This window comes from Bactrocera oleae, chromosome 4, assembly GCF_042242935.1.
Source record: "Bactrocera oleae isolate idBacOlea1 chromosome 4, idBacOlea1, whole genome shotgun sequence".
NCBI lineage: Eukaryota > Metazoa > Arthropoda > Insecta > Diptera > Tephritidae > Bactrocera > Bactrocera oleae.
The window spans coordinates 64,565,198-64,587,978 of record NC_091538.1 but is presented as its reverse complement, the minus strand read 5'-3'; the positions used below and the strand labels follow the sequence as shown (position 1 = coordinate 64,587,978).

General features: G+C 33.3%; 2 protein-coding genes and 1 long non-coding RNA gene across 3 annotated transcripts; 1 reads left to right on the top strand and 2 right to left on the bottom strand.

The window, feature by feature from the left end:
• Nucleotides 1-487: 487 nt before the first annotated feature.
• LOC118682206 (uncharacterized) lies at nt 488-2,247 on the top strand. Its single transcript, XR_004977928.2, has 2 exons — nt 488-765; nt 1,947-2,247. It is a non-coding gene; the product is annotated as an uncharacterized lncRNA (long non-coding RNA).
• A 1,152-nt stretch (nt 2,248-3,399) lies between these two features.
• LOC106627796 (solute carrier organic anion transporter family member 2A1) lies at nt 3,400-8,006 on the bottom strand. Its single transcript, XM_014248072.3, has 9 exons — nt 7,665-8,006; nt 7,335-7,564; nt 6,939-7,271; nt 5,722-6,193; nt 5,460-5,666; nt 5,244-5,391; nt 4,925-5,158; nt 4,528-4,847; nt 3,400-4,400 (listed from the first exon to the last, which is right to left on the bottom strand). Exons 1-9 carry the CDS (start codon nt 7,907-7,909, stop codon nt 4,232-4,234), a joined length of 2,358 nt encoding a protein of 785 aa, XP_014103547.2. The 5' UTR covers nt 7,910-8,006; the 3' UTR covers nt 3,400-4,231.
• A 1,705-nt stretch (nt 8,007-9,711) lies between these two features.
• LOC106627822 (solute carrier organic anion transporter family member 74D) lies at nt 9,712-15,997 on the bottom strand. The gene is made up of 9 exons (XM_070107732.1): nt 15,387-15,997; nt 13,638-13,867; nt 13,250-13,582; nt 12,153-12,675; nt 11,351-11,557; nt 11,132-11,279; nt 10,837-11,007; nt 10,443-10,762; nt 9,712-10,356 (listed from the first exon to the last, which is right to left on the bottom strand). Exons 1-9 carry the CDS (start codon nt 15,635-15,637, stop codon nt 10,182-10,184), a joined length of 2,358 nt encoding a protein of 785 aa, XP_069963833.1. The 5' UTR covers nt 15,638-15,997; the 3' UTR covers nt 9,712-10,181.
• Between the last annotated feature and the right edge of the window lie 6,784 nt (nt 15,998-22,781).

The following is a 22,781-nucleotide window of genomic DNA, read 5'->3' as shown; positions in this document are numbered from 1 at the left end:
TTCGCACAAGCGAAGCCAACCCGACAGCAACAGCGAAATCAAAAAGCACAACAACAATAAATACAGAAAGCTAAAACGCTGGCGTCAACGGCGACGGTTACAGCTGCGGCGGCAAATGCCGATAGCAGATGAATATGGTAGTAACAACAAGAACAGCGATGACCAGAGCTACTGGCAGCGTCGACAAGTAGCAATAATATGAAAAAACAACAATAGCAATAACAATATTTAACAAAAATATTGGTGGAAATGACAATGTCACTGACATTGTTATTGTTGTTATTGTTGTTGTCTTCCGAAGCCTCACATCTTCTCACACCCATACTAAAATCACCTTCCCCTTACCAAAACCCCCTTCATGCTTAAAAAGTGTGTATGTAATTAAATAAGGCACGAAAAATACAATTACAATTATGATAAACATACATACATGTTGTTGTAAAGCACTGTTTGTTGCTGTTTACTTTTGTTTTTGCAACTACTGGTGTTGGCTGCTATCTTTAACACTTTTATCGTTTATTGCTTAGGGTATCACATGCAGCAGTTGTTGTTTTTTGCCGCTGCTGCTGTTTTTGTTGACAATCCAATCTTCGTTGGCTAATCGCGCCAGAGCAGGAACTAAAAATAAATAGTTTTGATTGTGAATTTACAGGCTATGCGTAATTCAAAATATTGTAAAGAGTAATTTCCAATTACCTTGGCTGCTGCTTTGAAGTTCATCAGTACTTTGTTTTTAGATGGTTTGATCTAATATTAAGTATGCGAGTAAGTATTGTACAAGAGCTCTTAAAAACGTTGCGTAAATGGTTGATTCTTGTTAAACAATTTACATTAAAAGACATATTAAATATATATGCTATTAATCTTGTAGTTGTATACCCTAAGCTGGGTATATTAAGTTTGGCACGAAGTTTGTAATACCATTAAAAATCATTGGAGACCCAATAAATATATACAGGTGTGTATACAGAAATAATCAGTATAATAAACTGAGTTGATGTAGCCATGTCCGTCTGTCTGTTCGTCTGTTCATCTGTCTGTATATACGCGAACTAGTAGCTCAGTTTTTAAGCTATCGATCTCAACTTTTGAACACGTCCTTTTTTCCTCAAGAAGCTGCTCATTTGTCGAGACCACCGATATCGGACCACTATAGCATACAGCTGCCATACAAACTGAACGTTCGGAATCAAACGCTTGCATGGAAAACTTTTTTATTTGAGGAGATATCTTTCTTTAAATTTGGCATAGGTTATTAATTATATTATTTACTATTACCCAAGCAACGGTGCCTATGAAGAGAACACGTCACAAAATATAAAATGTCTATCACTGCTGTAGTATCTAATACTGTCAAAGTGTCATAACATTCCATCCAACCGTTCGCAAGAATTTTCACAAATGATAAAGATATACGACCAATAAATTGAAGGAATTTCCTTACGAATTATTCCCCCATTCACTAAATTCGCCAGATTTGGTCCCCAGATTATATTTCCTGTTACCAAATCTTAAAAAGTGTTCGGCTGGAAAAAGATTTCGGTGAAATAAGATGAGAGGTCTATATGACAGCAAACTCCTACTTTAAAGCTCTTGAAGTTTTACATCATTAAACCGTCATCGAAATATTGGAAGACCGTTGTATTGATGTCACAAATTCTTTAAATAGTTACTAGGATCAACGGTATGTGAAATTTATGCGATAATCTAATATTTTCTCTATTTTAAAAATGTAGCATACATACTATTTACATTAAAATCAATCAACTTTAATATCCGATAAGATAATTTAAATATGCATAATTTTTACAACTAAGTACAATTAGTCTTTGAATTAAGGCATGACTGAGCGTATTTAAATTTAACCATTAATTCCTGCTCATGAATCAAATATTTAAGTTACGCTTTTCGCAACGAAAAGCAAAAAATTATTATCCTTATTATAGTTTGTATTGATGTCAAACACCTTTTGGGTAGCACCGTTGAGGGAACATCGAATTCCGTCTACAAATTTTGGTAAACATTCCGCTGATATCTTATCTCACAGAGTAAACGTAAAAAATGCATGTTAAAGCACTCAAACTGATTTAATAATCGCTAAATCAAAAAATACATATGTAGAAACATTATCAGCAGTATAAAAAGGTGTTTGAATATGTCAAGCCCATGTTGATATTCTGCTCCCTAAATAATTCGCGTCTTGGGATTGTCAATTAAAGTGTTTCAGATTTAATGAGTTTTACCATATACCCAACGTCAAAAAATCAATGTAGAGTGTAGATAGAGGATTGTTCAAAAAATATGGCGAATTTTGAATTTTCACGGGCTACGTGCATTCGATTTTCGATTGTTCTGTTGCGTTAGAGATTTTTATAAAATTATGTGTAATAACGTCACAACCATAAACTCATGATTGTTCAAGGTAGCTTCGACATATGCCACAGTCAACATTCGGAATGTGACAGCGCACTTATGTTAATTTTGTTTTTCACAACAAATTTTAAATAAATACTTTGATCCATTTTTTGGAATAAGCAATAATCGAAGACAAACCAAAATACGTAGCCCGCGAAAATTCAAAATCCGCGATAATGACAGACAGAAAATTTCGAAAGTTATATACAATATTACAAGTATTGCATATTAGAGTACTACATGAGCACTTATGAGTGAGAAAAAGTTTTGGTTTTCCATCTTTCGATTCCATTGGACATTGTGCTTAGACAATTTTATGATAATTGCCTTTATTCTACTGTTGCGTATAATAATAATTAAACCCTCCTATAATTTGATTATTCTTTATGCATTCCTATATGAAATGAAAAGAGCTTCGTAGCTGACTGCGCCTTTGTATTTATACTTATTATTGTAGGCATTCCTTCTGGCTGTTATCTTTGTTCGTCACTTTTGGATTCTTTTTTGTAAGAGTAAAAATAATTGATTAAAGAATCATAATTTTTATAACTGTGGAAAGTTTTTCAGTTTACTTAATAACTATGCATAAAATAAAATATTTTTTATAACATGAAGTGTAGAGTGAACCAATTTAAATTATAAATTTTTAATAAAAAGAGTTGCCACCAAGTTTGAAATGTCATGTCATTCGCATCACATGAAAATTATAACATTTCAAGTTACAAAAAATTTAATTATTGCCTTTATAAATAACTAGATTAGTAACATAAGGAAATGCAATACAAGTTTTAAATAATAAAATTAAAAAAAAATATATATACAAATCTCTTTCGAGACATCCATATATAAGGAAAACTTTTGAGAAAACTACCAAACTACCACGCCCATTTCCTTATGCAGTAATTTTACAATCACCAAAGTTCTCAAAGCTTCGTAAATATTTTTTTTTTTTATATATTCATTACAAACAGAACTAAAAACGTATTATATATTGAGAATAATATTTATTGCAATCAAATTACAAAATATCGTACAGCTCTAATTATGTCTTTACAGGAGTTTCTTAGCGCATACACATAAATATTTTTAATATAAAGTAGAATAATGCCAAAAAAAACGCATAAACCAAGAGTTTAAATATCATATATTTATAAAATTGCACACAGTACGCAGATTAGAGCTGTCTGTATAAATCAACAGCCTGCTTGCCTACATTTAGGCGAAGGTATTGAGGCCACTGTTCTTAACAGGAGAGAAAGTTCGCTTAGCAAAGGCGCAAACCGGATATATTAAACACTTTGAAGGGTGCTATGCTACTACACTCGACTTTAAACTGCGCTATGCAGATGTAGTACAGTAGTAATTCGATATACTTTCTACTGCAGTAAAAAAACAAAAATTGTATAGCTATGCGCTTGTAATAAAAATATACTATAATACGAAATTCTATACCATTTTATTATATCTTAAGGCCGACTTCCTTATTAGGTGTGTATAGATATCTAAAGATATTTAGTTTAAGTTCAAGCGGGCTAAATTTATATAAATTTTTTGAATACAAATCTTCTGTGTAAGGCCGAAGGGATGGTGTGAATTGACTATATGCATTTCCATACCACCAAAAATAGGAGTGCCACGGCCATGAACCAATATTTGAAATGATCTATATGAAATTTGAACAATACCAATACAATATATCATAATAAAAATTTTTTTTTGGTTTTTCCTCCATTGCTTTTGAACCGTAAAAAATTATGCTTATATTTATAAAAAAAAATGATTAAACAATAAAATCAATAAAAAGAAATTTGTATATTTAGCCCTTTCCTTCAAAAAGCATAACATCCTTCTCCTCTTTGGTACCTTCTTCAGCACTCTGTTTCTCCTCATCAAAGATTTTGAGATTTTTTACCAAATACCACACCCCACCATCGAAAACAGTGCCAACAAAAATGAATGCTCCTGCCGTTAAATTTAATGTGTGTCTGAAAAGATAAAGTGACACATAAAAATTAAGTTGGGACATTAAAGAATATAAATTTGAACTTTTTTTAACAATAATGAACTGATTTTTTAAAATAAATATATCGATTAACGCCACTCATTACCCACCTCATGGCGAGTGGATCGTATAGCCAGCAGTTGCCTTTATTGCTGCACGTCTTGCCCCACACCAAACACATACTATCCAACAGCCAGCCGAAGAATATCGGAGCGGGTATAAAGGTCAGCATGCAGGCCAACATCATGCCAAAACCCATGGCAGCGGCTTTATCCTGTTCCGGCACACAACGCACCGTTACCAAAAAGTTCGATGCGCGTCCAGTAGCACCGATAAACTTCAAAAAGCACATAACCGACAAAAACAGCACAAATTGTTTGAAGCAGTTAACGGGACAAGCGCCTGGTTTGGCGTAAGCACCGAATGAGGACTGTTAGAGAGAAAGGGGAGAAAAGTTGATTTAAGATTATTAGAGCTCAATCAGCAAAGGAAGACATAAATACTAACACTCAGTTCTTCTTGTGTTTTTGTTGCTGTGAAATAGGTGATAGGTGATACAAAGGATCCATCATTTGTTATCCTCTCTGTAGTTAAAGCTTTGATTGTTGTTGCTTCTTGCAATGTATTATTGGAGTTTGTTTGCAATTCTCTCTCTGTTACACTCAGAAATTTTGCAACTGAGCGCTTAACATGGTTTGTTGTTGTGGCACCTATAGAGATGCAACCGCAATCAGTAAAAGTCTGAAAAAAAGTATATATTTGTTTAATTACAACAAAAATTTACAAGAGATTGTGGTTTATAATAAATGGTAATTCAAATACACACTTTAGCGCCACTATCGTCGATTATTGAACGTCGACAGCCCGCGTGACATGGTGATATATAAGTCATATTATTCTCGCCGCAAACTGGCGAAAATGGCACATAATCACAATAACATGCAGTATTACAAGTGACAACACTGTTTGGACCACTGAAATGGAATGCAGCAGAGCTACATATGGTATAACTGTTAAATTTGTGGGTATTTTCCAAACTTACCTCGCCGGTATATTGACAATCATCGACTGTTCATTCCCTGGGCAACCAATAAAAGCATAAGCAATACAACCGGCAACGCTAAGCAGACCAACCAGCACATTCCAAGCGGCCATATAACGGGCGCTAGGCTTAAACTTTGATATGACAAAACCGGAAATGAGCACGCCAAGCGCGGAGAAAGCCAACGCCACGGTACCGGTGACCATGCTGAAGTAAATATCATATAAAATAATTGTGAAACACATATGAACATTACAATTACCTTGACGTCGAAGCCGATTGTCGATATTGTACCTCAATATATTTCGGCGTAAAAATCCAATACGGCGTATAACCGAAATAATAGAAAATTGACGATATATTATTACACATCAGTGTCTTATTCATGGCGAGTCGTTTGAATGTGGCCACCATATCACGAATAGAAGCCTTGGACACAACATGCTCTTCACTTGCAACAGCTTTCAATGCGTTTGCCTCTTTGCGTTTGCGTTCTTCCACAAGGCGGCGTGCTTTTGCGCGTGGCAGCTCTTTGGGTAACATGCTGAATATTAGGCCGGATATGAAGAGTGCAGTGCCCAGCAGGAGCCAACCCATCCACCAGGCGCCTAACCAACGCGGATCTTTATTATTAATAAGTGGTTTCAATTGTGGTGCAATGTAGTAACGTAGACAGAATGAAGCCAATGAGTAGCCAATGGCGGGGCCCAGCATGTGGAAGAAATATGATAAGCCTAGATAGCGAGAGGGATATTAATAGAAGTATAAACTTTATCACATACTATAATTCACTATTAAATGAAATGAAGAAATATTTATGTGATGCGAACTAAAAAATATTGCATACAATTTGCTATATTATTGACCCTGATTCATACGCCTTAATACGAAAATGGCTGATGAATTTTTTTAAGGAGCCTTTTTCGAAAGAGGCAACCCCGATCCTGCGAAGTGATCGTGAGAACCGTTAACTATTACTTTATTATTATTACCACTCTCATATTACACTAAGAAAGCTGTTTGGTCGAAGTCTCCGAACGATACTTATCATAGATCTCAGTCTCCAGATAATATGTCACTCAGAGGTGACTGTAGATCAGGAACCGAACACAATAAAAATTATACAATGTATTAAGAGCTATAGGAAATAAGTTCGACAACAATTGAGCCTTCTCAGTTATCTAATCACTATAAAAGAAAGAGCATCAATCGATTGTTTTTTGTTAACTACGCTGATAGGATACCCAGTAACTTCTGATTTTTCACCTCCATCACTTTTTAATTTCACAATAAACAAAAGTTGTCGTTACCTTTCTAAGAAGTCTATCATAATATCAATAACATAGATTTCCTCTTATCTCGCTTTATGACAACTCTAAACCATTAACAAACAATATATTTTGTGATAATTTTCATTTGTACGGCAGTTTTGCATAGCTAGATTAACAATAAATAACAATAAAAACTTGCGGCACTTACTTAATAGAGCTGGTGTTTTAGACTTCTTCGTATTGTCATCCATGTAGGATACGCCAAGCGTATAATAAAGTCCACCGCCAATGCCAGATACGACTTGCGCCAGAAAAAGCACCGCCTGTGGTGCGAAGTTACCCTCTTCGAGTGCACAAGCGGTCTCATTGCTACGATCACGACATAACTCCTTGGCGCGTTGTTTTTCCAATACATCCTGAGTGGTATTTTCATTAACAACGCCACCAAATTCGGCTGTAAGCGCAAGTGCGTCTTTACCGGGCCCATAAAGAAAGTGCGGCGCTGCATTTAGCACACAGAAACCGACAAATGTCATAATGCCTGCGTGGATAGTTGAATAGTAGATGAATTTAAATATTTTTCGAATTACTGTTTTTCACTTACCAAATCCGATCCAACGCGGTCGATGCCCTTTGCTGGCGTAGTAACTTAGCATAGCCGATACAGACATTTGAGTGATATTATTTCCAATCGCAATTATGCCTGTATTCTTTGAAGGTATCTTGAAACGTTTTTCAAGTGTGGTCAACGTGCCATTGAAGTACGCATAAGTCATGGATAGCACGCAGCCCACTAATCCGTAGAGCATTACATATGTGGTTTGATTGGCGAATCTATTAGAACACCACATTAAAAAATAATATTAATACATTAACACATATGAGTAAAGGCCGACATTACCAATATTTGAAAATACGTTTTTCAGTCGCTCACCTCTGGAAGAATGCACCTTTAAAAAACCAAAAACCACATCTCACATCATCAGTTAGCGGCATATCCCGTTCAACGGCATGAATCTCTCTTTTATTGCTGTCACTCGTCTCCTCAGCTTTTTTGCGCTGTTCCTGTGCACACGCTTCCGTTTGAGATTCCAATTTCGATTCAGTTAGTAGGTTTAATTCGACGGCACTATCTTTTCGCGCATCCGTTTTCAATTTATCATCCATAAGTTGCACCATTTTTGCATTGTCGGTAAGAGAGTTAAACTCGTTTGGACACAGCTGCTGGAACTAACTGAGGGTGTGAATTGGCAGACTACTGTTTTCATATGAAATCTAATTGACATTTATCACATTTGATGATACCTCAGTTTGTATTATCTTAAATATTGCATTATCTTAATTATTAATTGCGTTGTGTAGTTTTGTGGAGCACGCTTAATAGTGCAAATGGCACACTTTTTAATTGTATTTGGATAGTTAATCTAATCAAATATTTTGGATGGGTTGCCTACATTCTTTGTAAGTATTAGCGCTTTCTTCGGAGAGTAATCCGACCGGGAGGTGAGCGTTAACTGCGATAACGTCAATTCTAGCGTGTAGGCAAACTGAGCATTGCTAGCTAAGGCTTGTAAGGTAAGTCAAGGAGTGTCTGTCTTCACTATGCCATTATCAGACTCGTTTGAGCGTCTACTCAAAGCGGAATAGCTCTGAAAACTGAATACAGAACTACTTACTTTTAGCAAAGTTCATCTTGATACATTTGTAGGAGTTCTTATGGGACATTGTTCAATAGACACACATGCGGTAAGACGCAAGTTATCAAAATTGTATGGAGGAAGGTGTGATGGAAACATCCACGCATTTCCTTCTTCGTTGTCTAGCTATTGTGAGACGGCGGTTGAAACATCTCGGTAGTCATATCTGGTCCGCTATTGATAAAATATTTATAAAAGACTGAAAGGTATTTGCCAAGTGATGTTCTTAGTGGCACTTTGTTGCAAGGATCGATCTTTTAACTTAATGTAACTAATAATTTTTATTTTTTTGTGTGAGATCTGGTGATAGCCAAATAATGCTATGGTTTTTAATGCTGCACTTGACACTACGACGCGATACGCCAAATATACCGTTTATTTGAAGCCTTAATGCTCGTGTTTTTTTTTTAAATGTCACAAGAAAATTTTGTTCAGCGATGAAGCTTACTTTTAATTGAATGTGAACGTTAATAAAAAAAAAATGTCACATTTGGAGTGATGTTAATCCACAAGCCATTGCTGAGACTCAATTACATCTACAAAAAGTCACTGCTTAGTGTGTTCTATGGGCAGGGGGAATCATTGGTCCATATGTCTTCAAATATGAATTCGGCCATAATGTTACAGTCATTGAAGAACGCCATAGAGCCATGATTAATAACTTTTTCGTGCATGAATTGGAGGATGTTGATGTGGACGACCTTTGGTTGGACTATTTTTATGGGGTTATGTGTTGACACAGATAAGCCCTAGACGATTGACGCATTGAAAGACAATATACAGTGCGTTATTGTTAATATACGGCCTCAATTGCTGCAAAAAGTGGTCGAATGAATTGGGCCTCTCGGCTGGAATTTATTCGTGCCAGCCGCAGCGATTACTAACCCGAAATCATTTGTAGCACAAAATGGTAAATCGTATCTTTATAATGAAGCTAAATTCTTGGACATGACATTAAACTATATGCGTTTATTTATTCCTGAAAATCACATGTCCAAAAAAACATGAGAGACTTAAATTTTTTTCATAACGAGGCTCTTAGTTATTTCTCAAATCTTAAGAAAGGCGCGTAGAGCTTGACTGATTGCATTGAGCAACACCGAAAGCTTTGTGAGAATTAGGTTGCTTCAGTTTTGCTGCCAACTTTTTCATGTATAACTGACTTAAACTAAGAATTTTTATTCAATTAAGACTAAATTATTCGTGGACCACTGTTGAAGATATGTTTCTGAAATCGATGATGAGATTGTACCGTCACCAGAATTACCATAAATAAATCAACAGTTTCAGAATTCTTATTTTATTGAAAATGTAGTAAATGTATTTTTGAATGTATGTATGTACAATTATTAAACTTACATTAAACTGATGGATTGATACATAAAACTTAGCTATTAATACTTCATTCTTAGACATCTACAAGTTGTACACAACTAAATATTGATACAGAGTTATAATACAGAATGTATTTATTTACAAAATTGTTTAGCAATAACTTTAGTAAATTAGCAAACTCTTTTGTTTTATTCCTGCAGTTTATATACAAAATCAGCTAGATATTTACTAAATGTATTTGCAACTATATAACTTTTTATTACAAAAACAAAAAAAATACACATAGAAGATCAAGCACATTGGTATTTGTTATTTACATGTCTACTTAGTATATACGTCAACCACACTCACAACCAAACTAGACGCACACAAACAGACCCATACTTTCATACAACGAATTATACCCTATTCTATTTAGGTTATGCTTCCAAATCTTTTATTGAATTCACTTCTTCCTCATGCTGTACAACTTTCATTTCGAAATCTTTCACCTCTTCGTCGAAGATTTTCAGATCTTTTACATAATACCAAACACCCCAATCGAACAGAGCGCCTATAGCAACAAATACCGAAGCGGTTATATTGAGAGTGTATCTGGGAGAATTTGTATAAATATAAAATTGCATGATTAAAACATAAAATCAAATAAATATGTATATTAATATGATAGAGATCAATACCTTAGCGATTCAGGATCATAAAGCCAGCAATTGCCCTTGTTCGTACACGTTTTACCCCACACCAGGCAAAGACGATCGAGCACCCAACCAAAGAAGATCGGACTGGGTATAAATGCTAACATCGACATCATCATCATGCCGAAACCCATTGCAGCCGTTTTGTCCTTTTCAGAAACACAACGTACAGACACCAAAAAGTTCGAAGCGCGCCCAGTAGCGCCGACAAATTTCAAACAACACATCACCGATAGGAAAGTGACGAATTGAGCGAAACAGTTTACCGGGCAGGCACCGGTTATAGCCTGACCGCCAAGTAGAACCTAAAGGTTGATTGGAAGAAAAAAGTGTAGAATTTGTTTGTTAATAGCTTTTTGGGAATCTCGATTCTACTTACATCAGGTGTCGTGCTCAGCGTTGTAGGTAGAGTCGACGCCACTGTTGTGCTGGACAACTCGTCGGGCATTACCGTTGTAGTGAAATTCTCATCAACCTCTAATTCCTTTGATTTTAAATCCATAACGGTGAGACGTCTGTCATTCGGTATACAAGAGCAATCATAGTAAATCTGAAAATGAAATTGAAAGTTCGAGAGAGAGAGAGAGAGAAAGAGTGAAAATGAGTTACGGTTATGCTTTATAATAAATACTGTATAATTAATAGAAATACAACAAAATTAATTTGTTTATTACCTTTCTTCCACTGGCAGTTTTGTATTGCTTCTTACAACCCGCATGACATGGCGAGATATAAGTCATATTGTTCTCTCCGCATACTGGTGAGTAGCGCACATAATCACAATGGCATACAGAATTACAGGTAGGTGTGCTATTCAAAGCGCTAGGATTTGAAGAAAAATTATAAATTTAGTTTCTGTGTTCAAGTATACATACATCTTATATAGAAGTTACCTGTCATGTATATTGACGATAACCGATTGTTCATTACCAGGGCAGCCGATAAATGCATATGCCAGGATACCAGCTACGGTCAAGAAACCCACAATCACATTCCAGGCGGCCATATAGCGTGCTCGGGGCTTATAGTGTGATATTACAAAGCCCGATAGCAAAATACCTGCTGCGGAGAAAGCCAACGCAACTGTACCAGTCACCAAACTGTGAAGAAGATGGAAGAATAGAGTAAGAAAATATGTTGAAAATATTTGTTTAAGTAAATATTTAGTTAGAGAGTTCTTAAGACTCGTTAGAAACATTTTCTCTGTCTGCTTAACCATTGAAACCAAACGGTACATCGGAAATCGTTGTAAATGGGAAATTTGAAGGGAGTTATTCTCTCCAGAGCAGTATGTTAGTTGAATACTTAACGGAAGGGAAGTTAAGAAACATTTTCCAAAACTGTTGATGACGGCATCCGAACTTTTTATGAATAATTTTTGAAGATTTGGAGACTTTTTTTATACAGAAGCGTTTTAAATAGTTAGTTGGTAGAGATCAACAAGCAAAGAAAGGAATATAAAAGGGATCTATTGTACTTAAACCAATATTATAAGGCCGATTAAAATATTAGTTATATATGAACATTTAAGGTAGTATGGAATACTTTAGGTAATAAGCTGCATTCGAGACTTAAACTATTCCAAAATAAAATATCTTTACAATAAAGCATAACAAAAATTATTTCGTGGGGTTCAAAATTCCGCTACTCATACTAAGTTAAATAACAACCACAATTTCACTTGTTCGTACGCACCTTGAAGTCGCTGCAGATTGCCGATATTGTATTTCAATATATTTCGGTGTAAATATCCAATATGGTGTATAGCCGAACAGATAGAAAACCGATGAGAAATTATTACACATCAAGGTTTTATTTCTTATAAGTCGCTTGAAAGTCGTCAACATATCCCAAAACGAAGCTTTGGCGTCCTCACTCGGTTTCTCCTCCATTTCTGCGGTCAATTTTTGCTTCTCTGTTGGTTCTTTGATGCCATTTTCTGCATTTTCCTTCAATGAAAAACGCTTACGACGCTCCTCTTCGACCATACGTCTTGCCATAGCACGTGGTAATTGCTTTGGGAACATTGTAAGGAAGATACCCGAAAAAAATATCATAGCACCAATGACCAGCCAACCCAACCACCAAGCGCCCAACCAACGTGGATCTTTATTATTAATAACCGGTCGCAAATTTGGCGCGATATAGACGCGTAGGCAGAAGGAGGCAAGCGCATAGCCGAATGCTGGTCCTAACATGCGTAGAAAGTAGGATAAGCCTGAAAGTTGGAGCAATCAAAGGAGTTCATTAATAATTATGTATAGTTCTTCGGCTAAAAAGTGTTGTTAAGAAAAAGCTTTATTAATTTGCTCCACTTTCTGACATTAGCTGTCAGAAATTTATCTTATTTGCTTGCATTTAGCGCACTTCAATAGAAGTGTAGAAAGGCTACCCGATGCAATTTCAATATTTACTTAATCTCATTATCTCTTTGTAAAAGTTTATATATAATATTTTGATATATTGCCTAGTTGTAAATGGTGTTAGTGCAAATTTCACATTTTACACCTTTGCTCTAAATTTAGTTAAATAAACAGCTGAGCAATAAAGATTAGAAGTCAAGCTCCTAATTCCATAAATTTTCGCTTGCAGTTTTCTTTTATTTTATCAAAAAAAGTTTTTGCGATAATTCGTTATCAGCATATATGCATATCTCTAATTTTATTTAATACTAAAATGACATTGCCGTTTTACTTGCAGCATCCAATTTAGCCGAGCAGAATGCTAAGCGCGATAAGGATTTCTTGAAGAGAACATTTTCCTGTCTAAACACTATAGTTTCTAATACTTACTGAGCAAAACTGGTGTACGCGACTTCTTTGTATTATCATCCATATATGAAACACCCAAAGTATAGTATAGAGATCCACCAATCCCAGAGATGAATTGTGCAACGAACAGTACCAGTTGTGGAGCTAAATTACCTTCACCTATCTCACACTCAGCACCACCGCCATTCAGGCGACATAATGTCTTCGAGCCTTGTTTTTCAATCGCTTCCAGGGTCGCATTTTCGGCGGGTTGTGCACCAAACTCTGCAGTTAACGCCAGCGCATCATCACCAGGTCCATAAAGTAGATGCGGCAATGCAGTCATTAAACAGAAGACCACAATTGTTAAGAGACCTGACAAAGAATCATGTAAATAAAAAAAATTTAATGTTCGGTTAGTTTCACTTACCAAATCCTATCCAACGCGGTCGATGTCCTTTACCCGCATAATAACTAAGCACCGCTGATACCATCATTTGACTAATATCATTACCCACCGATATGATACCGGTATTTTTCGATGGTATTTTAAAGCGCTTCTCAATGGTTGTGATGGTGCCATTGAAGTAGGCATATGTCATTGAGAAAACACAACCCACAATGCCATAGAGTAACACATAGGCCGTTTGATTCGCAAATCTATGGAAGAGGTTTCATATTTTTAGCGATAACGAATTTGCATTTTATCTAGTAGTGTTTTCGAAAATGGAAAGTTGTTCCTGAAAAATGGCTTTGTGCTCTATTTTGTGCACTTTGGGAAGGTCCAGATGTGTTATGAAAATCTCAGACCCATGAAAAAAACTCAAAAGCTTTGTGTTATCAAGATTTAGGTATACGTTACTTCCTGAATGTATTGAATAAAGAAACTGTCGGACTAATTTAAGAATATCACTAAAAAAAAGTTTAAAATGGGTATCTGAAATTTTTTCTTGTGAAACATTTTTATTGAAAATTTTAACTAATCGTTTATTCAACTAAAGGGTAATTTTTGGAAGTTTTAAATTAAATAGTATGAAAAGGTCATTATTACTCTCTAAGGAGCTCTAGAAAATTAAATTGAAAAAAAAACCAGAAAAACGTTAATTCCGGTTGCACCGAAGCTATAATACATAAATACTAAAGATTCCTTACAAGAACTTGATTTTGGTTGGTCAGTTTGTATGGCAGCTATACGCTATAGTGACTCGATCTGAAATATTGCTTCGCAAACTGAACCATAACCTTAGACAATAATCAATGCCAAATTTTGTGAAGATATCTCGCCAAATGAGAAAGCTTTCCACACAACCACTTTATTCCGATCGTTCAATACAATAATCTACACATAAGTTGATAGAATAATAAGTATGAGCCCTTGAAATTAATATGTTAAATCTTTTTATACACTTATAAAAGTAGCTATGTAAATGTTTAGCGTGACGAACTGAGTCAATTTAGCCATGTTTGTCTGTCTGTTCGTCTGTATATAGGTATATATGCGAACTAATCTCTCAGTTTTTGAGTTGTCAATCTGAAATTTTGCACACGTTCTTTTCTCGCAAAGCAGCTGCCCATTTGGCGGAACCACCTATATTGAACCGCTATAGGATGTTATTGTGATACAAACTGATTGAACGAAATCAAGTTCTTGTATGGAAAACTGTGTTATTTGACAAGATATCTTCACTAAATTTTTGAGGGATTATGGACCAAGCCAACGCTAAAAAATCCTAGCAAATTGTTAAGATTGGACAGCTGTGAGATATATTGGCCATACATACTGACCGATCAAACTGAAGTCCTTATATCTAATGGTTTTTACTTGACAGGATATCTTCACAAAATTTGGCATAAATTATTGTCCAAAGCAATTGTGAAAGGTATTATAGCTTCGGTTAACGTTTTTTCTTGGTTTAATATTTTTTTTACTTTTAATCATAGTTGTAATTTTTTTTATTATTATTCATATCCGATAGGAATTTTCCTATCATAAGTGGTTTTTTCTGTTAAAATCTATATATTATATTTCAATCTCAATTTGATTACATTTCCGTATTTTTTCAAACAATTTATATTTTGAAAATATCTTAATTTCTGTAAATACCTTTCTCAAAAAAAAAAAAAACAATTAATAATGATATACCTTAAACAATATAATTTTTTAGCTTCTTCGGCTTACCTTTGAAAGAAGCGTCCTTTAAATATCCAAAAACCGCAGGTCAAATCATCCGTTAATGGCATATCTCTTAATAATTTATTAATTTCTTCGGTCATTGTTGGATCCGTATCCAGATCCTGTTTTTCTTTACTTTGTACACCATTTGTGTTTTCAACTTTGACGTTGCCATTATCGAGCAAACGCGAAGCGACATCATTTTCACGATAAGTATCACCACCATTGTCCTGTGCATCCTTCTCAAGCTCAACCATGGTTGCAAATGCACTTTTTATATAATATACACTAAAAACTTTAAATTAATTTCGGAACGCACCAACACACACACACACTCGATATTTCACATTTACCGCTTAACGTTTTGAAATTATTTTTGACACTTTTATTAATTTAACCGGGCAAGCTTGAACCCTTTCGTCACACTTTAGCGCTTTTCTTTATTCACTACTGTTCTGTTAGCGCCATGAGCGGCAAATTATGAATTGGCAACAAAACGTGAAAGCTATTGCTATTTTATAAACTCTACGCGATCGGTGTAAGATCCCACGGCACCTTCGATAGGCGCGGAGATAAAGTGTCAGTAACATCCAAGTGCACAAACAAACACCAAGCAACAAATTTGCATTAGAGATGACGCCTTAGCGATGTTGTTCAACGATAAATGTCAAGTAGACCGTCAAATTGTCGGCTGCCTATCTAAAGATTACATATTTGTTTCAAATATTATCTTTGGCACATATGTATGTGTGTGTGCACATATATTTGTGTGAATGTGCATGTTTATATACATATATATAATACGGTGGATAAGAGTGAGTTCGTATATACATGCGATGTAAATACCGTTAATCTTTTTGTTTAGTAGTCTTTCAAACATTGTTGTTGCTTGTCACACTTACTGTGTACCCATGTATATTACATATAATTGCCATAAACACTCTGTTAGATACTATGATAACGTTGTTGGTGTGTGTACTATGTAAGCGGGTTAATTTTTCTTAAATTTTAATCCGCGAAGAATTTATATAATTACAGATTCACATCTTTTATGAATTATGGCAATAGGAATGATTGAGCATTTTCAAAGTGATAGTGAGGTATGTAGGAAAAATTGTATAATATTTATTATATGCGTAACTGCTGTGTGATAGATTTTATCGATTTCTATACTTTTTTGAGAAGTATAATATTAATTTTATTTTTTCGATTATATGTGAAGGACTATACCTATCTATATATATAATCGTCTTACTCATTTTCTAATAATTCAGTGAAAATGAATCGAATATATATTTGGATCTTGGTAGGGTGTGGAAGAATATTGAATACTCAAATAAAAATATATTATGGATGTTGGCTGTTGTTGGCTATTGTTTTTATACACAAATATCTTTTTTTGATGAAAATATATTATTTAGGAAGCCTAAAACTGATAACTTAGATAATTAAATTCCAACAAAACTTTTTTTTTATTATATAGTATAAAATCAAAATAAAGTATATCCGTTAATTTTTAACTTTTTAAAGCGTTTTTATTTGTATTATTTTTAATATAGTAATCAGGGAATAATTACAATCAAAGTCTCTGACAAATTTTCCTACAGGGCCATTGTTTTGTGATTCTGTTACAGACACCACGCAGTGGTACTCGATAGCTATTATCAACAGTAGACAAACAAATGTGAACCTATATTTGTAAAGTGGATTATTAGTGTAAAAATAATAGATGTTATACACTTTATGGCTCGTGTCGGACATTTTGAAAACATTTAAAAACTTAGCGAGCGTTGACATATTTAAATTAATATATTGTATTTATGATTTATGTACACAATGTGACACACTGTGACTCTATCATCATTAAAAATGATCTACTGGAACGTAGAAACCTACTATTTCTAAATAAAAAAGAAAATTTTTATTTTTGAATCCAAAATATTTGTATTTTAGATATTTTTTAACCGTTTAAATGGAAGTAAATGAAAGACATTATCATGCTAATGAAATTTATTGTGATCATTTATAATGTTTAAAATTTAATATTAAAAAAATTTCTTTTAACCCCGATGTTAAAAATTAAATATTCATTTTTTAATCCCGATTTTGGAATTAAAACTTAGATTTTAATTTTTTAATCCCGATGTTTGGAATTAAAAATTGAAAACTGGAAATTATTTTTTTTAATTTTAATGAATGTTAATTCCAAAACAAATTAGTTTTTAATTATGTGCTTGAGTCTAAAATTTTTATTTTTTATTTTTCAATCCGGTAGTTGGGATTAAAAATTAAAAAACCATTTTTAATACGATTTTTGGGATTACATTTTCTTATTATTTTTTAATCCAGTATGCGGGAATACAATTTTTTCTGCATTTGGGATTAAAAAAAACTAAAAATGTAATTAAAATTTTAATTCTTTTTTTAATGCATTATTTGTAACCCGGACTTAGGCTTTAAAAAATTACGGATATCTAAATATTTTTTTAGGTTATGAAACTATTCAAAGGCTTTATAATTTGTTTATAATTTTTTTTAGTATTATATAAAGTCTAAAATAAATTCCTCACACTTTCAGCACTAATTACAATTTATTTTTGCTGAACTTATATCCATTATCCATCCTCTTCTCTGGCACTTATTCTTACTTTGTTTTGCAATAAACTTCATGGAGAGCTTTAAAAATTAATAAATAAATATATTACAGAAGCAAAATCAGCACCTGCTTCTGGCTAAACCAATCTGATTTTACGTTAAACATATGTATTCACTCACTTATAATGTAATCTAAACAAGCAAAAGTTGACTCGGTACATACAAAGTAAATAATAAAATCAATGTAGACCCCAATAAGTAGCAACTTTATCAAAGTGCTTCCAAATTTTTGTTGATTTGTCTTTCTGTCTAGCATTTGAGTAAATGAATATAGTTTTATGAACTAATCTTAAATGTAATCATTTTTATTTATTTATGTCTTGTTGCTCTACCTAATTAGTGTAAAGAATCGATTAACCGTAATTTTGAAAATAACAAAATTGAGCTTAAAAAAGAACAAAAATCTTATTAAAAAAACTTTTTTTTTTGTGAAAAGTTTTACAATCTACATACTACGAATTTTGATATGCCAAGTGAGCTTCAACTTAACATTATCTAATGTATAAAAAATAACAATAACTAAAAAAATATGTGGGTTATAATGAACTGATCGTTTTATGAATGAACTTCACTGAAGGAGTTTACTATATAAATGAATATAGAAAAGTTATAATAGTGACTATGTTTGGACTTTGGATTAGCTTAGGAAGAGTATGATGAATAATACAAGGTGCGTTCCAAAGTAAACAGTAAAAAACTAAACTCTAGTGGCGCCATCTATACGTCGACTAGTGTGTTAGAATTTGCTATTCTTTTTCGACTTCCAGTAAAAATTTCATGACATTTCATCTATTGGAAGTGAAGTTATTGCGTTTTAAGTGTCAGTATGTTTTTGTCATCGGTGCGAAAATGAGCTTCGAACAAAGAGTCAACATTAAATTTTGTTTTAAAATTGGTAAAACTTTTACCGAAACGTTTCAATTGATGAGTTGGAGTTTTGAAGCGTTTGGTGCGCCGTATTCGACGTGTTTGACCCGAATATCGCGAAGATGGAAGTTGGCGTTTGTTGCACGATAATGCGCCGTCTCATCGACCGACGATTGTGGCCGATTATTTGACCAAAATCACATTTTAAAGCGTTATGCAGACGTGAAGGCCATTCAAAAGGCTTGCACCGGCATACTGGCGGCCATACTGGGCAACGAGCTAAAACACTCGTTCGACATGCTTTTAGACCATGCAAAAAGCTGTATTAAAGCAGAAGGAGACTATTTTCAAAAGAATTAATTGATTTTGCCGATAAAACCATTTGTTCTGTCTTTTTTTTAAAGTCCTGTTTACTTTGGAACGCACGTTGTAAGTCGTTCTTCTGAAGATTATCAATGAGTAATTTAAAATCATTACAGCGTTCGTTATTTATCCCCACCGGTTTTAATATCACGTATACACTAAAGGTTTTCTTCATTATAAAACATGAAGCCAAGAGTTGGTTGGACAGGGCGTATAATGAATTCAGTATACAGTAATGCTTTTATATTTATATATTTTTTCACAGCACATGTACACATATCCATACATACATAGATTATTATTTATTTAGTAGCCACATACATTTCTCAATTCTAAGAAGCAATTATTTATATACATACATACATACATCCCCACGTTTGAAGCAAAGCAATTCTTCCTACTTTCGCATAAATTAAGAGTTGAAATAAAAAAGTTTATTTAAATTTTAGTTGATTATAATATCCGGACAAAGATATGGTCTTGCTTATTTGTTGATTAAGCTTTCTTAAGTCCAATTTAATTATTTGAATATGTATGTACATGCGTCTTAGTGTTAAACAAACATTTTTGTCATTCAACAAAGCGCGGTAGATGGGACTTGTGGGACTTTTGTTTCTATATTTAGTTTATATGGCATATATTTGTTGTTTAATTCTACGTTTCAAAGCAAGTTTATTTTTAAAATCTGAAATGCCAATTATATGTTAGTGCCATTTAAATTAAAATAATATATGAGTTCAGAAAAATTGTATACCACATACATATATATGTACATATGTAATTAAGAAAATATTTTATTAGTTTGAATCTAGATCAAAGCGTAGAGAGGGATTTCAATTAAGCAGACAAGTTTTCCTTATATTAAAGGCTCTTTCGGACTACTAAAAATATTCAACTAAAGTTTAAATTTTATTATTAGATATATTGTCTTTATTAAATGCAAACTATACTTTTTCCGACAAAATGTATATATACATATATATATATATTATTTAAGCATTCCAGCATTACTTATGCTGATATTTTTTAAGCTTTCAGCATAATTTTTTGCTTTTTCACGAACGCTATTGTTTTTCTCACTGTTTTCCCTTTTTACATATATGTATTTGTCAAATAACGATCAAAAGAATAAGATGTTTGATACCTGACACCTTTTTTCCGAGATCCTCCAGCAGGTTACGGGATAAAAGGAACTCAAAGTTTTTCAAAATGAATCGCCGATTATTAAAGTACATTTAATTCTGAAAGTGTATGCTATTTTTATATATTTATTTAATAAAATGTCTATTTAAAAAAAACGGGCTCTTTCTGACTTTCAAGTGGATATAACTTCTTCTTTAGGCAGCGCAATGTAGACTTTTTAATATAAAGTGTGAAATTTTCGTATGTGCAATTATTATTGACCTCACACTTTCTTTAAAAAACCAAAATGTTTTATGAAATTGAATTTATAAAATTTCTCTGGACCACGCATACAATGATTTTCCTATTTTTTATTCTTATTATTCACTTATGTGGCTATTATTATTTACACGCGAGTTATTAATTCACACATGTTTAATGGCAGTTTCACATTGGTTTTATAAAATAATTCTTTGCGTTCCGATAAGATAAACACCAAGCCATATTTTGCATATAACCTCAACACTTGTTTCATTACAATTTTCACATTTGTATTTTTAGTTTAGTTAATTTATATATATATTTTTTTTAATACTTCATTTAAGTTTCACTTTTTATATTTTTTTTCTAAAGAAATTTTAACACTGATCTCCATTTAGCTTTTCAATGTTCGCTTCTTTTACTACAGGGCATTTGCTGCCCTTTCTTTTAGTAGATATAAATTTATGTGCTGGACACAGAATCGCCACAAGTTCACCAACAATAATTCACCGTCACAACTAAGCCGCGCTCAACGACTAACTTAACTGCTACTGATTCTTTTCAATTCAGACTAAAAATGTCGCAAACGACAGTATACATGCATATATATGTATATACAAGTATGTATGAATTTGTATTTATATGGATAGCAAGACTATCAATCACTAAATAAGTAAGGCATGCATAAACACATTGATATATATGTATGCAAGTATAAACGTATGTATATGGAATGCCTCCTAAATGTAATATAAGTCTATACACATTTCTTACTGTATTTCATGAAAATTTTATTTATAATTCAATTGCTTAAGTGCCCGACGGCCAGCGACTCATCCCCGCCTATGCAATCAAGCAACCCCCCACAAAGGTATTCGCGTTGTCGCCGCAAAACCAAGTCACACTTTGTAAGTTGAGCCTTCAAAATTAATTCGTTCAACTTGCCGTAAACGATCTGTCTTAGATGATCTTCTAACTGCATATGTGTGTATATATTTTACATGTACAAATGAATATATATATATACCTATAAACATATAAGTATGTGGATGTGTAAGCATTTGTCTCGTTCTGTATTCGCAGCTTAAGAAAGTAGCGAAAGATGTGATAAAAAGAAATTGCGAATAGTTATGGAATTTACATATGATGCTGTGCGATAACTGTATTTATGGGTGTTTGCATACACAAACATGCTACATGTACATAGCTCGTAACTAATTTTTATACTCTTGCATGTGCAGTAAAAAATGTTTATACAATATATATATGTAAAAGTACTCACATATATGGTATATATATATACACTATATGCAGACTAATATATATACTAACTATATATACTAACAATAAATATATATACAGACATATATATATATAGTTACGCAGTCCGAATGATTATAGTTACGTCTTACTGCGCGGATCTGTTGCAATTCAAAGCTTGCAATCAGCTGTGCATAAATTTAAAGTTACTTCATTCTCTGTTTAAAAGAAAAACAATTTTCAATCAACTTTTTAATAGTTAGCCGAATGTTTTTGTTGTTGTTAGTGAGTACTGAATTTGCAAAATCTATTTTCGAAAATTCGAATCTCATTGGTTAGCACCATAGCTTTGGACATTGTTATGACCTACCATCTGATCATATTAGATCCGGACATACAAACAAAAATTATATTTTCAAGTATTTTTATAGATTTTTATTTAATACTGCTTTCAACATAGACTCCTTTTAAACCAATACAAATATGCCAATGCTTAATTCAATTTTCCATAAACTTTTTACACTGTCAAGTGTCTTTTTTGCGACGTAATTTAACAAAAGATTGAGGTCTTTTGGTACGAGTCAAGCACTGACATGATCCATACCCAAAACATTAACCAACATTTAATGCCGATGTCAAAACTACTATTAGCAAATACTTTCTCTTTAACTCTTTTGATTTCATCGTCAATAATATAGGTGGATGAAGAACTTACATGCGGTAAGTTGATTACTTTACGACCTTCACTGAATGTTTCGTGCCACTCAATTAAGGTGTAAAGTGGTCTCCCCAAAACATTTCTGCAACATTTTATATATTATATTTTCTCTAAAGATGTAAAATTTAAAATTTTATATTTTTTATAAAGAAGTT

Bases quoted from the DNA above. Each gene is read 5' to 3' on its own strand.
- LOC106627796 (XM_014248072.3), bottom strand. From the start codon at position 7,909: ATGGTGCAACTTATGGATGATAAATTGAAAACGGATGCGCGAAAAGAT. The intron at 7,272-7,334 runs GTAAGTGAAAAA...CTATCCACGCAG, and splicing joins ACCGCGTTGGATCGGATTTG to GCATTATGACATTTGTCGGT. The intron at 4,401-4,527 runs GTGGGTAATGAG...TTATCTTTTCAG, and splicing joins TACGATCCACTCGCCATGAG to ACACACATTAAATTTAACGG.
- LOC106627822 (XM_070107732.1), bottom strand. From the start codon at position 15,637: ATGGTTGAGCTTGAGAAGGATGCACAGGACAATGGTGGTGATACTTAT. The intron at 11,280-11,350 runs GTAACTTCTATA...TTCAAATCCTAG, and splicing joins ATCGTCAATATACATGACAG to CGCTTTGAATAGCACACCTA. The intron at 11,008-11,131 runs GTAATAAACAAA...TTTCATTTTCAG, and splicing joins AAACTGCCAGTGGAAGAAAG to ATTTACTATGATTGCTCTTG.